The 15,582-nt window shown below is 41.3% G+C and overlaps 2 protein-coding genes across 2 annotated transcripts; both read left to right on the top strand.

Annotated features, from left to right (window-relative positions):
* Positions 1–4,053: 4,053 nt before the first annotated feature.
* LOC142950605 (trypsin II-P29-like) lies at positions 4,054–6,816 on the top strand (the record flags this gene model as incomplete). The annotated part of the gene is made up of 4 exons (XM_076092168.1): positions 4,054–4,226; positions 4,464–4,729; positions 4,836–4,975; positions 5,590–6,816. Coding segments are annotated over 4 exons (1,005 nt in total), but the record flags the coding sequence as incomplete, so codon positions are not given.
* A 2,627-nt stretch (positions 6,817–9,443) lies between these two features.
* On the top strand, positions 9,444–12,976 carry LOC142950604 (trypsin II-P29-like). The gene is made up of 6 exons (XM_076092166.1): positions 9,444–9,501; positions 10,029–10,049; positions 10,613–10,787; positions 11,025–11,290; positions 11,397–11,536; positions 12,151–12,976. The coding sequence occupies exons 1-6, from the start codon at positions 9,444–9,446 to the stop codon at positions 12,613–12,615; spliced, it is 1,125 nt and encodes a 374-aa protein (XP_075948281.1). The 3' UTR covers positions 12,616–12,976.
* Positions 12,977–15,582: the final 2,606 nt, after the last annotated feature.

Genomic DNA, 15,582 nt, shown 5'->3' with positions numbered 1-15,582 from the left:
AAATTAGCTGCACTTCTAGTTAAAGAATGTATAGTCATTTAAAATAGACTCTTCTGCCCAATTAGTGCGCATCATTGCATAATTGTTAACCTTTAATAAATAGCAGGGATGGGTGGATCTGCAGTGCACACTATTATTACCAGCTGCAACGCAGGTATTGTTTTTACCTTATGCGTGTGTCATTATGGCAAAATGGGTTCCTGGAGACACTTACTATGGCGGGAAAGTATCACAAAGATGGTTTTGAAAACTTTACCAGGTGTTTATACGTCTGTGTGTTGACAGGTTGTGTGAGACATGAGAAATATGCCGCCAGCTATTACTTAATACAAAATGAAATAGATTTCATTGATTGTTACTGTGTCATACTGCATGATTAAGTGCCAGACACATCCAAAGTGTTTACTGGCTGTGTTTGAATTATTTACAGGTAAAGAGTAACAGATCTGAAGCTGTGACATAATCCACCTGTAACACATTGCGAGCAGGTAATAGGAAAGGCATTTTGAATGTCATAAGCTGTACACGAACAGCTGCACCTCCAGTCACCAGTCCGTCAAGCTCCTGAAGTTCGCGGATGACACCACCCTCATTGGACTCATCTCTGGTGGGGATGAGTCCGCCTACGGGTGGGAGACTGACCATCTGGTGACCTGGTGCGGGTTGAACAACCTAGAGCTCAATGCTCTAAAGACAGTGGAGATAGTTGTGGATTTCCAGAAGAACGCAGCCCCACCAGCCCCTATCACCCTGTGTGACTCCCCCGTCGACGCGGTGGAGTCCTTCCGCTTCCTGGGCTCCACCATATCCCAGGACCTCAAGTGGGAGCTGAACATCAGCTCCATCACAAAGAGGGCTCAGCAGAGGATGTACTTCCTGAGGCAGCTGAAGAAGTTCAACCTGCCAAAGACAATGATGGTGCACTTCTACACTGCCATCATTGAGTCCATCCTCTGAAAACTGGTAACGATCGTTCTGCAGGGTCATCTACGCCGAGGTTACAAAAGTTACTTCCTCTCGATAGTGCCATCATTGAGTCCATCCTCTGCTCCTCCATCAGCGTCTGGTACGCTGCAGCCACTGCCAAGGACAAGGGCAGACTGCAGCGCATCATTCGCTCTGCCGAGAGGGTGATTGGCTGCAATCTGCCGTCCCTCCAGGACCTGTTCACTTCAAGGACCCTGAAGCAAGCAAGAAAGATTGTAGCCAACCCCTCTCACCCTGGACAAAAGCAGTTCGTGCCCCTCCCATCGGGCAGGAGGCTGAGGTCCATCAGGACCAAGACCTCAGGCCACATAAACAGCTTCTTCCCATCCGCAGTCGGGCCCATTAATAGAGCCCGGGACTCCTACTGACTGTCATCCCCAGGACAAATTCCTACCGGTCACTCCCCTGCATCCCTTCTATTACACCCGACACTTTTACACTACACCTACATCTCACTTGTTTATAGTCCTGTTATCTGTTCGTTGTTTATAGTCCTGTTATCTGTTCGTTTGTGCACTTTATTTTATATTTCACTTTATTTTATATTTCACTTTACTTTATATCTCTCTGTAAATTTTAATGTTTCTACTTGCACTGATTGTTGTTGATTGTTAAATGTTTGCACCTCCCGTCACGCCAAATTCCTTGTATGTTCAACATACCATGGCAATAAACGGTTCTGATTCTGATTCTTAACCACAATGAATGTTCTAGTCCAACTAGTTTTTATTGTGCATCTCCTTTATGATGGGAAATGTTGTTGTTGAGAATCAGGGCTGCCAACTATCACGCATCGGCTGCGAGACTAAAGAAATTGACTCGTTATCTTAGTGGAGCGGCATTGCAAACCTTTTGTTCATTTTTTTTTTTTTTTTTTTTTTTAAAAGGTGCAAAGTTTGGTAGCTTAATATATTTACAAGAAATCTGGAGATTTGGCCATTGAAGATTGGCATCCTGACAACTGTGGTAGTCATTTTCCAAAATGGAGGAGGCGTTGAAATGTTGAGTAATGCCACCCACCCTATACAACAACAAGCTGTAACCAATTGTAATATGAGCCAGTGTGATGTCATATTTGGGTTTTGATCTTTATATTTATATAAAACTTCATAACTTTTTCAGTAAATCCAAGTACAGCTCTTAAGTACAATTTTTAAATACTTGTACTATATTTGATGATGTCCATTTTCTGCTACTTTACATTTGTACTCCACTACACCTCAGAGGGGAATATTGTACTTTCTTCTCAACTACATTTATTTGTTACCTGAAGATTCAGATTATTAATACAAAAATCATAATTTCCTCCATGATTTACAATGCAATATACTGTATATTATTCTGAAATGGGCCAATCAGCGTTATTCAGAGTGATACAAAGCATATTTAAATGCCAGTACTTTTGCACTGTACATTTTTAATGAGTATTTCTTCACTATGAAATTGCTTTGACTGAAGTAGGCTGTAAGATCCGACTACTTCTTCCACCACTGAATAAAAGTAACACAGCCATGAAAATGAACACGTATAAAGTTATTATTAATTAAACCAGCGGCCGTCCATTGGTTTTAAAGGTCCCCATGAGAAGAACAAAGTAAAGGAAATGTAGGACTTATGTGGGAAATTCCACCTCTAATTTAATATTACAGTAACTGTATCCTTCTCTAGTAATTATTAGGCGCTTGTAATTAGTGCAAGCTGCTGACAAACAGGCATCAAGACAAACATGTTTGACTCATGCAGAGCTTCTTAAAGCAGGAATCCTGTTTGTTGGGAAGTCAGTGAGGGGGAAGAACTAATGATGATTTAATGGGAAGTATGATAATATGGGCGGAGCTAAGTATAATGAATAGGGTATTTAACAGCGTGGACAAAGTGAAGGACACACCGCTGAAATGGCTTTCTACCAGTTTCTGTGTGCTTCAACCGTGATGACCATCCTCTTATCCAGAGATGAGAAACTTTTCTTTACAATATTACTCATTTTTTGGTTGATAAAGTGTTGAAGGAGTACAAGACTACCATGCTTCTTAACCGAAGTTGAAGTGAGAGTCTTTAAATATGTATATTTTGTAAGATATCTCCATCTGGCTACTCCTGAAACCATTTCAATATAAAAACATGACACCAACGAGTCACTCTGGAGTTCAACAATGTTCTTCAAAGTGATGAGCATCTTGTCGATATCAAATCGCTTCTTCACAGTTTGCTATACGAGGGTGAAAAGGGTCCTTTTTACCGGGTCAAAATAATAGGTGTAGCCTGACCTTTCATTTTTTCCTTCCAATTACAGAACAAATATGTAATCTACTCGGGTCAACATTTTTTAAATGGTGACTTCTGCCTTCAATAGTTTGTTTTTGGTTCACAAATGCACATCATCATCTGCTTCACCCTGAGGAGGTTTGCGTAACACTTCTTTCTTTGTTTTTGTCTTTGTTCTTCTTTCTTTATCTTTGTTCTTCTTTCTTTGTTTTCAGGATGTCATTCACAGCAGCCAGGTGAGCAACATTACCAGTTCTTCAACATTCACGATGTGTCAGCTATTGTAGGCGACTCGTTGAACAATACTTAGGGGTGTAACAATACATGCATTTGTATTGAACCGTTCAGTACGAGACTTTCAGTTTGGTACGCATTACAAACCGAACAATTTGTTTGAATAATACTGGTGCATTTGGAAAATGCAGAAGCTTAAATTGTGTGAAATATAATGTTCTCTCGGTGGAGCCACTGCTCTCAACATGGCAACACACCCGAGCCCATTTCGCCAGGACATAATTCCTGCTTTGTAAAAGAAAAGAAAAGCCCAAACAGAGAATCAAATGTCCGAAGCACCCGGTGTTGCTCTGACAACAGACGGACGGACGTCACAGACTACACAACGCTACCCGAGTGTAGCGACACATTACCTCTCTACTGAATGAGAGATGAAGATCCATGTTCTATTGAAAACGTACCGAACCGAACCGTGGCACCACTGTATCGTATTGAACCGAACCAAGAATGTTGTGAACCATTACACCTCCAATAATACTCCATGTTTAACTCTCTTTTGTTCTCCTTTCTCTGTCAGTATGTGGCCGGGCTGTGAAAAACACCAGCATTGTGGGAGGTCGAGATGCGGCCCCAGGAAGTTGGCCCTGGTTGGTCAGTCTAAACTCTTATGGATACCACTTCTGTTCAGGGTCCCTAATTAACAAGCAGTGGGTGCTGACAGCTGCTCACTGTCTGTCTGGGTGAGTAATAACTGCTGCGAGTTTACTCACGTAAACTTTGTGAATAGTTTGTTAGCTGATAACATACTGCAGGTTACTTTAATTTGGTATCAAGTAACAACATTATAACAATCATCATGAGAAACTAAATCATGCACATGCAGACCAGCAGTGTTGCTGAACACTTCCTCACGATAGTCTGGATGCAGAAGGCAAAGCATTTACTAAATGTGTTTTTTTTACTTCTTTGTCTTCTAGAAAGGACCTCCATACCATAACGGTTTCTCTGGGCCGCCTGAACCAGTCAGGTCAAAAGATTAACGAAGTGTCTCGGGGACTTGAAAGGATAGTTTGCCATCCTTCATACAAGTTCTTCGCCAACGAGAACAACATATGTCTGCTGAAGCTGTCGGCCCCGGTGATTTTTACCGACTACATACAGCCGGTCTGCTTAGCCTCGGCAGGGAGCACGTTCCACACCGGGGTTAGCAGCTATGTCACTGGTTTTGGTAAAACTCAAGCTGGTAAGCTCACAGATTGTACACTTTTATCACAAAATGATGCGTACTGTTGTGTATTGTCTCCGTTTGCACGCCACTTTGAATCTTACCTTTTGACATATCTAAATAGGTTCATCTTCCGGAGCCTACATCCTGCAGGAAGTGAAAGTACCAATCGTTGGAAACAAGGAGTGCAAATGCACCTATCCTCTCATCACAGATAACGTGATCTGTGCTGGATTCGGCAAGGCAGGGAAGGCTTCATGTCAGGTGACCTCCACTTTTAGTTGTTATGTAATGCCTTCTTGAGGAATTTATTTTACAGGGAGATGATAGAAAGCAAGGTAAGCTACAGAATAGCATCCTGGGAAATTTGTACTTTGTCTTCCAATTTCAGTAGCAGAGCAGATTTTATATCCGTTCGAATGGGTACTAAAGAATTTGAAAATCTAAAGAAATCTGCAATCTTACATAAATGAGCTGCAAATAATGTCTTCGTCTACCAAAAACACAAATGTGTATTAATTAAAGAATAAAATATTTGGATTGTTAGTTTTATCCAGTTATGTTAGCATTAGCTTACAGTAGTTTTCATAGTTTGTCCGTTGTTTTGTTGCCGATTCTTTGTTGCAACAACTTTAAACATTAACTACCATTTCACAACAAAACATATTTATTTGTTTCCGCTTGCTTCCGGTTGTTGTGCTAAGCTATGCTAAATACGTCATAGAGCTATTCATTGACTGAACAGACAGAGATGAAGGAGGTCAGACTTTAACAGTTACCAAACAGCATGAAGGGATTCATGCTAAATAAAAGGAGAGTGCTTCAGAGACTAGAAGATACCTGAACCTATTCCAACAACTGTCAATTTCCTTCCACAGAGAGACGGAGGGGCACCACTGGTGACCAACAATGGTTTGACGTGGATCCAGAGTGGAATTGAGAACGTTGGCAACGGCTGTAGCTGGCCTATGTTTCTTGGAGAATTTGCCCGTGTGTCCCAGTACCAGGCCTGGATCACCAACATTATTGACAGCAGCGAAACAGGCTTTGTTACCTACAGCTCCTCGGGAGTGGACAGCAACTCCACATTTAAATGTACGAGAGATGTCAGTGTCTTTGACAGTGACTTTGGCAGTGTGAGAAATGGCAGTGTCTTTGGCAGTGTGAGAAATGGCAGTGACTTTGACCGTGACTTTGGCAGTGGTGAAAATGATGGTGACGTTGACAGTGGTGGAAATGTGGTCCATCTCTCCCACTTGACCTACCTCTGTCTTCTAGTTATTTCCCTCTCTGTGCTGGTTTAATAATGAGCCTTCTTTCAATGTGATGTGAGAGTGAAACTACTAGAACTGAAAGGCTGTGATCATCAACAACAGAACCAACTTGTTTTAATGAATTAGAAATGTGTCATGTTGCACCTGTAACCACACCCAACAGTGATGTCACAATGTCCTACCTAGACTACACCTTTACATCACTCCATTAAGGGGAGAAGTGAAAACAAAAAAATAAATTAAACTTTTTAAGGGGGTGTTGGGTTTCTCTTCAAATTTCTATTGTATGGTGTTACAAAGTTAATCATTTTATGAACTTACAGATGATTGGATTGATGTTAAGTTTGGAAATTTGTAAAAGTTTGTGAAATGTATCGTCTTGTACGTTTTTCAGATTTTTGTTCTCATAAATTCATGAAATAAATATGTTGAGTTACTCTTTGAATTGCTGTTTGCCATATATAACAAATACAGAGGGCATATAAAACACACATATCACCCGATACTTGTATGGCCTGTTAGACATTAATCTAATAAGAGATTCATCTTCATGCATTTTTGCCATAATCCAAAAACAAATTAAATTAGCTGCACTTCTAGTTAAAGAATGTATAGTCATTTAAAATAGACTCTTCTGCCCAATTAGTGCGCATCATTGCATAATTGTTAACCTTTAATAAATAGCAGGGATGGGTGGATCTGCAGTGCACACTATTATTACCAGCTGCAACGCAGGTATTGTTTTTACCTTATGCGTGTGTCATTATGGCAAAATGGGTTCCTGGAGACACTTACTATGGCGGAAAAGTATCACAAAGGTGGTTTTGAAAACTTTACCAGGTGTTTATACGTCTGTGTGTTGACAGGTTGTGTGAGACATGAGAAATATGCCGCCAGCTATTACTTAATACAAAATGAAATAGATTTCATTGATTGTTACTGTGTCATACTGCATGATTAAGTGCCAGACACATCCAAAGTGTTTACTGGCTGTGTTTGAATTATTTACAGGTAAAGAGTAACAGATCTGAAGCTGTGACATAATCCACCTGTAACACATTGCGAGCAGGTAATAGGAAAGGCATTTTGAATGGCATAAGCTGTACACGAACAGCTGCACCTCCAGTCACCAGTCCGTCAAGCTCCTGAAGTTCGCGGATGACACCACCCTCATTGGACTCATCTCTGGTGGGGATGAGTCCGCCTACGGGTGGGAGATTGACCATCTGGTGACCTGGTGCGGGTTGAACAACCTAGAGCTCAATGCTCTAAAGACAGTGGAGATAGTTGTGGATTTCCAGAAGAACGCAGCCCCACCAGCCCCTATCACCCTGTGTGACTCCCCCGTCGACGCGGTGGAGTCCTTCCGCTTCCTGGGCTCCACCATATCCCAGGACCTCAAGTGGGAGCTGAACATCAGCTCCATCACAAAGAGGGCTCAGCAGAGGATGTACTTCCTGAGGCAGCTGAAGAAGTTCAACCTGCCAAAGACAATGATGGTGCACTTCTACACTGCCATCATTGAGTCCATCCTCTGAAAACTGGTAACGATCGTTCTGCAGGGTCATCTACGCCGAGGTTACAAAAGTTACTTCCTCTCGATAGTGCCATCATTGAGTCCATCCTCTGCTCCTCCATCAGCGTCTGGTACGCTGCAGCCACTGCCAAGGACAAGGGCAGACTGCAGCGCATCATTCGCTCTGCCGAGAGGGTGATTGGCTGCAATCTGCCGTCCCTCCAGGACCTGTTCACTTCAAGGACCCTGAAGCAAGCAAGAAAGATTGTAGCCAACCCCTCTCACCCTGGACAAAAGCAGTTCGTGCCCCTCCCATCGGGCAGGAGGCTGAGGTCCATCAGGACCAAGACCTCAGGCCACATAAACAGCTTCTTCCCATCCGCAGTCGGGCCCATTAATAGAGCCCGGGACTCCTACTGACTGTCATCCCCAGGACAAATTCCTACCGGTCACTCCCCTGCATCCCTTCTATTACACCCGACACTTTTACACTACACCTACATCTCACTTGTTTATAGTCCTGTTATCTGTTCGTTGTTTATAGTCCTGTTATCTGTTCGTTTGTGCACTTTATTTTATATTTCACTTTATTTTATATTTCACTTTACTTTATATCTCTCTGTAAATTTTAATGTTTCTACTTGCACTGATTGTTGTTGATTGTTAAATGTTTGCACCTCCCGTCACGCCAAATTCCTTGTATGTTCAACATACCATGGCAATAAACGGTTCTGATTCTGATTCTTAACCACAATGAATGTTCTAGTCCAACTAGTTTTTATTGTGCATCTCCTTTATGATGGGAAATGTTGTTGTTGAGAATCAGGGCTGCCAACTATCACGCATCGGCTGCGAGACTAAAGAAATTGACTCGTTATCTTAGTGGAGCGGCATTGCAAACCTTTTGTTCATTTTTTTTTTTTTTTTTTTTAAAGGTGCAAAGTTTGGTAGCTTAATATATTTACAAGAAATCTGGAGATTTGGCCATTGAAGATTGGCATCCTGACAACTGTGGTCGTCATTTTCCAAAATGGAGGAGGCGTTGAAATGTTGAGTAATGCCACCCACCCTATACAACAACAAGCTGTAACCAATTGTAATATGAGCCAGTGTGATGTCATATTTGGGTTTTGATCTTTATATTTATATAAAACTTCATAACTTTTTCAGTAAATCCAAGTACAGCTCTTAAGTACAATTTTTAAATACTTGTACTATATTTGATGATGTCCATTTTCTGCTACTTTACATTTGTACTCCACTACACCTCAGAGGGGAATATTGTACTTTCTTCTCAACTACATTTATTTGTTACCTGAAGATTCAGATTATTAATACAAAAATCATAATTTCCTCCATGATTTACAATGCAATATACTGTATATTATTCTGAAATGGGCCAATCAGCGTTATTCAGAGTGATACAAAGCATATTTAAATGCCAGTACTTTTGCACTGTACATTTTTAATGAGTATTTCTTCACTATGAAATTGCTTTGACTGAAGTAGGCTGTAAGATCCGACTACTTCTTCCACCACTGAATAAAGTAACACAGCCATGAAAATGAACACGTATAAAGTTATTATTAATTAAACCAGCGGCCGTCCATTGGTTTTGAAGGTCCCCATGAGAAGAACAAAGTAAAGGAAATGTAGGACTTATGTGGGAAATTCCACCTCTAACTTAATATTACAGTAACTGTATCCTTCTCTAGTAATTATTAGGCGCTTGTAATTAGTGCAAGCTGCTGACAAACAGGCATCAAGACAAACATGTTTGACTCATGCAGAGCTTCTTAAAGCAGGAATCCTGTTTGTTGGGAAGTCAGTGAGGGGGAAGAACTAATGATGATTTAATGTAAAGTATGATAATATGGGCGGAGCTAAGTATAATGAATAGGGTATTTAACAGCGTGGACAAAGTGAAGGACACACCGCTGAAATGGCTTTCTACCAGTTTCTGTGTGCTTCAACCGTGATGACCATCCTCTTATCCAGAGGTGAGAAACTTTTCTTTACAATATTACTCATTTTTTGGTTGATAAAGTGTTGAAGGAGTACAAGACTACCATGCTTCTTAACCGAAGTTGAAGTGAGAGTCTTTAAATATGTATATTTTGTAAGATATCTCCATCTGGCTACTCCTGAAACCATTTCAATATAAAAACATGACACCAACGAGTCACTCTGGAGTTCAACAATGTTCTTCAAAGTGATGAGCATCTTGTCGATATCAAATCGCTTCTTCACAGTTTGCTATACGAGGGTGAAAAGGGTCCTTTTTACCGGGTCAAAATAATAGGTGTAGCCTGACCTTTCATTTTTTCCTTCCAATTACAGAACAAATATGTAATCTACTCGGGTCAACATTTTTTAAATGGTGACTTCTGCCTTCAATAGTTTGTTTTTGGTTCACAAATGCACATCATCATCTGCTTCACCCTGAGGAGGTTTGCGTAACACTTCTTTCTTTGTTTTTGTCTTTGTTCTTCTTTCTTTATCTTTGTTCTTCTTTCTTTGTTTTCAGGATGTCATTCACAGCAGCCAGGTGAGCAACATTACCAGTTCTTCAACATTCACGATGTGTCAGCTATTGTAGGCGACTCGTTGAACAATACTTAGGGGTGTAACAATACATGCATTTGTATTGAACCGTTCAGTACGAGACTTTCAGTTTGGTACGCATTACAAACCGAACAATTTGTTTGAATAATACTGGTGCATTTGGAAAATGCAGAAGCTTAAATTGTGTGAAATATAATGTTCTCTCGGTGGAGCCACTGCTCTCAACATGGCAACACACCCGAGCCCATTTCGCCAGGACATAATTCCTGCTTTGTAAAAGAAAAGAAAAGCCCAAACAGAGAATCAAATGTCCGAAGCACCCGGTGTTGCTCTGACAACAGACGGACGGACGTCACAGACTACACAACGCTACCCGAGTGTAGCGACACATTACCTCTCTACTGAATGAGAGATGAAGAGCCATGTTCTATTGAAAACGTACCGAACCGAACCGTGGCACCACTGTATCGTATTGAACCGAACCAAGAATGTTGTGAACCATTACACCTCCAATAATACTCCATGTTTAACTCTCTTTTGTTCTCCTTTCTCTGTCAGTATGTGGCCGGGCTGTGAAAAACACCAGCATTGTGGGAGGTCGAGATGCGGCCCCAGGAAGTTGGCCCTGGTTGGTCAGTCTAAACTCTTATGGATACCACTTCTGTTCAGGGTCCCTAATTAACAAGCAGTGGGTGCTGACAGCTGCTCACTGTCTGTCTGGGTGAGTAATAACTGCTGCGAGTTTACTCACGTAAACTTTGTGAATAGTTTGTTAGCTGATAACATACTGCAGGTTACTTTAATTTGGTATCAAGTAACAACATTATAACAATCATCATGAGAAACTAAATCATGCACATGCAGACCAGCAGTGTTGCTGAACACTTCCTCACGATAGTCTGGATGCAGAAGGCAAAGCATTTACTAAATGTGTTTTTTTTACTTCTTTGTCTTCTAGAAAGGACCTCCATACCATAACGGTTTCTCTGGGCCGCCTGAACCAGTCAGGTCAAAAGATTAACGAAGTGTCTCGGGGACTTGAAAGGATAGTTTGCCATCCTTCATACAAGTTCTTCGCCAACGAGAACAACATATGTCTGCTGAAGCTGTCGGCCCCGGTGATTTTTACCGACTACATACAGCCGGTCTGCTTAGCCTCGGCAGGGAGCACGTTCCACACCGGGGTTAGCAGCTATGTCACTGGTTTTGGTAAAACTCAAGCTGGTAAGCTCACAGATTGTACACTTTTATCACAAAATGATGCGTACTGTTGTGTATTGTCTCCGTTTGCACGCCACTTTGAATCTTACCTTTTGACATATCTAAATAGGTTCATCTTCCGGAGCCTACATCCTGCAGGAAGTGAAAGTACCAATCGTTGGAAACAAGGAGTGCAAATGCACCTATCCTCTCATCACAGATAACGTGATCTGTGCTGGATTCGGCAAGGCAGGGAAGGCTTCATGTCAGGTGACCTCCACTTTTAGTTGTTATGTAATGCCTTCTTGAGGAATTTATTTTACAGGGAGATGATAGAAAGCAAGGTAAGCTACAGAATAGCATCCTGGGAAATTTGTACTTTGTCTTCCAATTTCAGTAGCAGAGCAGATTTTATATCCGTTCGAATGGGTACTAAAGAATTTGAAAATCTAAAGAAATCTGCAATCTTACATAAATGAGCTGCAAATAATGTCTTCGTCTACCAAAAACACAAATGTGTATTAATTAAAGAATAAAATATTTGGATTGTTAGTTTTATCCAGTTATGTTAGCATTAGCTTACAGTAGTTTTCATAGTTTGTCCGTTGTTTTGTTGCCGATTCTTTGTTGCAACAACTTTAAACATTAACTACCATTTCACAACAAAACATATTTATTTGTTTCCGCTTGCTTCCGGTTGTTGTGCTAAGCTATGCTAAATACGTCATAGAGCTATTCATTGACTGAACAGACAGAGATGAAGGAGGTCAGACTTTAACAGTTACCAAACAGCATGAAGGGATTCATGCTAAATAAAAGGAGAGTGCTTCAGAGACTAGAAGATACCTGAACCTATTCCAACAACTGTCAATTTCCTTCCACAGAGAGACGGAGGGGCACCACTGGTGACCAACAATGGTTTGACGTGGATCCAGAGTGGAATTGAGAACGTTGGCAACGGCTGTAGCTGGCCTATGTTTCTTGGAGAATTTGCCCGTGTGTCCCAGTACCAGGCCTGGATCACCAACATTATTGACAGCAGCGAAACAGGCTTTGTTACCTACAGCTCCTCGGGAGTGGACAGCAACTCCACATTTAAATGTACGAGAGATGTCAGTGTCTTTGACAGTGACTTTGGCAGTGTGAGAAATGGCAGTGTCTTTGGCAGTGTGAGAAATGGCAGTGACTTTGGCAGTGTCTTTGGCAGTGTGAGAAATGGCAGTGACTTTGACCGTGACTTTGGCAGTGGTGAAAATGATGGTGACGTTGACAGTGGTGGAAATGTGGTCCATCTCTCCCACTTGACCTACCTCTGTCTTCTAGTTATTTCCCTCTCTGTGCTGGTTTAATAATGAGCCTTCTTTCAATGTGATGTGAGAGTGAAACTACTAGAACTGAAAGGCTGTGATCATCAACAACAGAACCAACTTGTTTTAATGAATTAGAAATGTGTCATGTTGCACCTGTAACCACACCCAACAGTGATGTCACAATGTCCTACCTAGACTACACCTTTACATCACTCCATTAAGGGGAGAAGTGAAAACAAAAAAATAAATTAAACTTTTTAAGGGGGTGTTGGGTTTCTCTTCAAATTTCTATTGTATGGTGTTACAAAGTTAATCATTTTATGAACTTACAGATGATTGGATTGATGTTAAGTTTGGAAATTTGTAAAAGTTTGTGAAATGTATCGTCTTGTACGTTTTTCAGATTTTTGTTCTCATAAATTCATGAAATAAATATGTTGAGTTACTCTTTGAGTTGCTGTTTGCCATATATAACAAATACAGAGGGCATATAAAACACACATATCACCCGATACTTGTATGGCCTGTTAGACATTAATCTAATAAGAGATTCATCTTCATGCATTTTTGCCATAATCCAAAAACAAATTAAATTAGCTGCACTTCTAGTTAAAGAATGTATAGTCATTTAAAATAGACTCTTCTGCCCAATTAGTGCGCATCATTGCATAATTGTTAACCTTTAATAAATAGCAGGGATGGGTGGATCTGCAGTGCACACTATTATTACCAGCTGCAACGCAGGTATTGTTTTTACCTTATGCGTGTGTCATTATGGCAAAATGGGTTCCTGGAGACACTTACTATGGCGGAAAAGTACCACAAAGATGGTTTTGAAAACTTTACCAGGTGTTTATACGTCTGTGTGTTGACAGGTTGTGTGAGACATGAGAAATATGCCGCCAGCTATTACTTAATACAAAATGAAATAGATTTCATTGATTGTTACTGTGTCATACTGCATGATTAAGTGCCAGACACATCCAAAGTGTTTACTGGCTGTGTTTGAATTATTTACAGGTAAAGAGTAACAGATCTGAACCTGTGACATAATCCACCTGTAACACATTGCGAGCAGGTAATAGGAAAGGCATTTTGAATGTCATAAGCTGTACACGAACAGCTGCACCTCCAGTCACCAGTCCGTCAAGCTCCTGAAGTTCGCGGATGACACCACCCTCATTGGACTCATCTCTGGTGGGGATGAGTCCGCCTACGGGTGGGAGACTGACCATCTGGTGACCTGGTGCGGGTTGAACAACCTAGAGCTCAATGCTCTAAAGACAGTGGAGATAGTTGTGGATTTCCAGAAGAACGCAGCCCCACCAGCCCCTATCACCCTGTGTGACTCCCCCGTCGACGCGGTGGAGTCCTTCCGCTTCCTGGGCTCCACCATATCCCAGGACCTCAAGTGGGAGCTGAACATCCGCTCCATCACAAAGAGGGCTCAGCAGAGGATGTACTTCCTGAGGCAGCTGAAGAAGTTCAACCTGCCAAAGACAATGATGGTGCACTTCTACACTGCCATCATTGAGTCCATCCTCTGAAAACTGGTAACGATCGTTCTGCAGGTTCATCTACGCCGAGGTTACAAAAGTTACTTCCTCTCGATAGTGTCGCGGACGACGACAGAAAGACGACAAAGAATCTTTAATCTTAAAATGCTAAATTATAGCTCACAGCATGTAAGACGCATAACAACTGGGGGATCATCTTGACACTTAAACGAATTAATAAGTACAAGACCCCCATTCGGGCTGGGCCGACCCCACCTTCAATGTTTTACGAGCATCAACATTCCTGATTAGCAGATAAGACAAAGAGACGCATCCAGTTGTGAATAAAAGACTTAAAGAATCTGATATGCTGTTTAGCTGACAAATATTTAATGAAATAAACTGTAGCACAATTGTGTGCATGATAACTTATGTTTTGCCAGAATGTGTGCAGCATTTCACAGAAGATATGACGAGACCTCTGCATAAAAACCTCGACTGAGTGTCTTTAGTACAAGCTGAACATTCCCTCGTGAGACGCTCTGGTTTTACTGCTCCGTCATTTGTAATAGCGCTCCTCAGAGAGGATTACTCACACACACACATTCCTCATAACCTGGCAAGGAAAAGTGTGTATTCATGTTTTAATACTCAGGGCTTTTGTGTATTTGTACACATTGCCCTTAAAATGCCTTTCAAGGTTCACAAACTTCCTCTGAAATGAATCCTAATTTGCCCAAATGTAACTTATTTCTCATTTCCTTTCACGTCTTTAACCTTCATTTTCAAATGTTCACACATGAATGCGACTGCTATCCGCAGCGGATCGTTTGACAAACCTGCACTCCAATATGTTCTGGGTGGCTGATCAGAAACCCAACAGCCTCATTGTTCTGCTGCAGCGTTGATGGTGGATTATTATTTCAGTCTCAGTGGTGTAAATTGTGTTTGTGGACTTTTCTCAGAAAAACGCTAAGATTGAAGAAAAAGGCGAGATTCCTCCTCCTCGTGAAACTAAAGCCGATTTATTGTCCAGACGTAGAAGCACTTTGTTTCCTTGTGTAACTCCCTCTTTCTCAGTGATAAATGTTTTTCATTTTCATTATCCTGAAGCTTGTTTTTATTAGCAAGTCAGAGGCTGAGCAGAGAGGCATTATTGAAAGAGTGTCCCTGTTATTGTGTCCATTCTCATTACTTTTGAGCGCCCTTTTTAATGCTTTCTTAATAAATCGTGTCTCTTTTGTTACGTGTGCTTTACAGGACATAATTTGGTCCATCTGTGCCTGATGAAAGAGAAGGATGAGGCTCAAAAATAAAGAAAATGGGTCACAATAAAAATACATACCCGCGATATATCTTTCAACGTGTTACAGAAAGCTTGTTGAAGGTTTTCTTTTCATCGCATTGGTGTAAAGATCAGAGCCTTGAGAAGAGAAGAAGAAAGAACAGTGACCCTGTAAGACAGGCAGACGAGAAAAGCTAATTAAGAGAGAGAACGCGGCGGCTCTTC

The sequence above is a fragment of the Anarhichas minor genome, unplaced genomic scaffold (genome assembly GCF_050575085.1).
Source record: "Anarhichas minor isolate MPS153535 unplaced genomic scaffold, ASM5057508v1 ptg000016l, whole genome shotgun sequence".
Lineage (NCBI taxonomy): Eukaryota > Metazoa > Chordata > Actinopteri > Perciformes > Anarhichadidae > Anarhichas > Anarhichas minor.
This window is presented reverse-complemented; position numbering and strand designations above follow the sequence as displayed.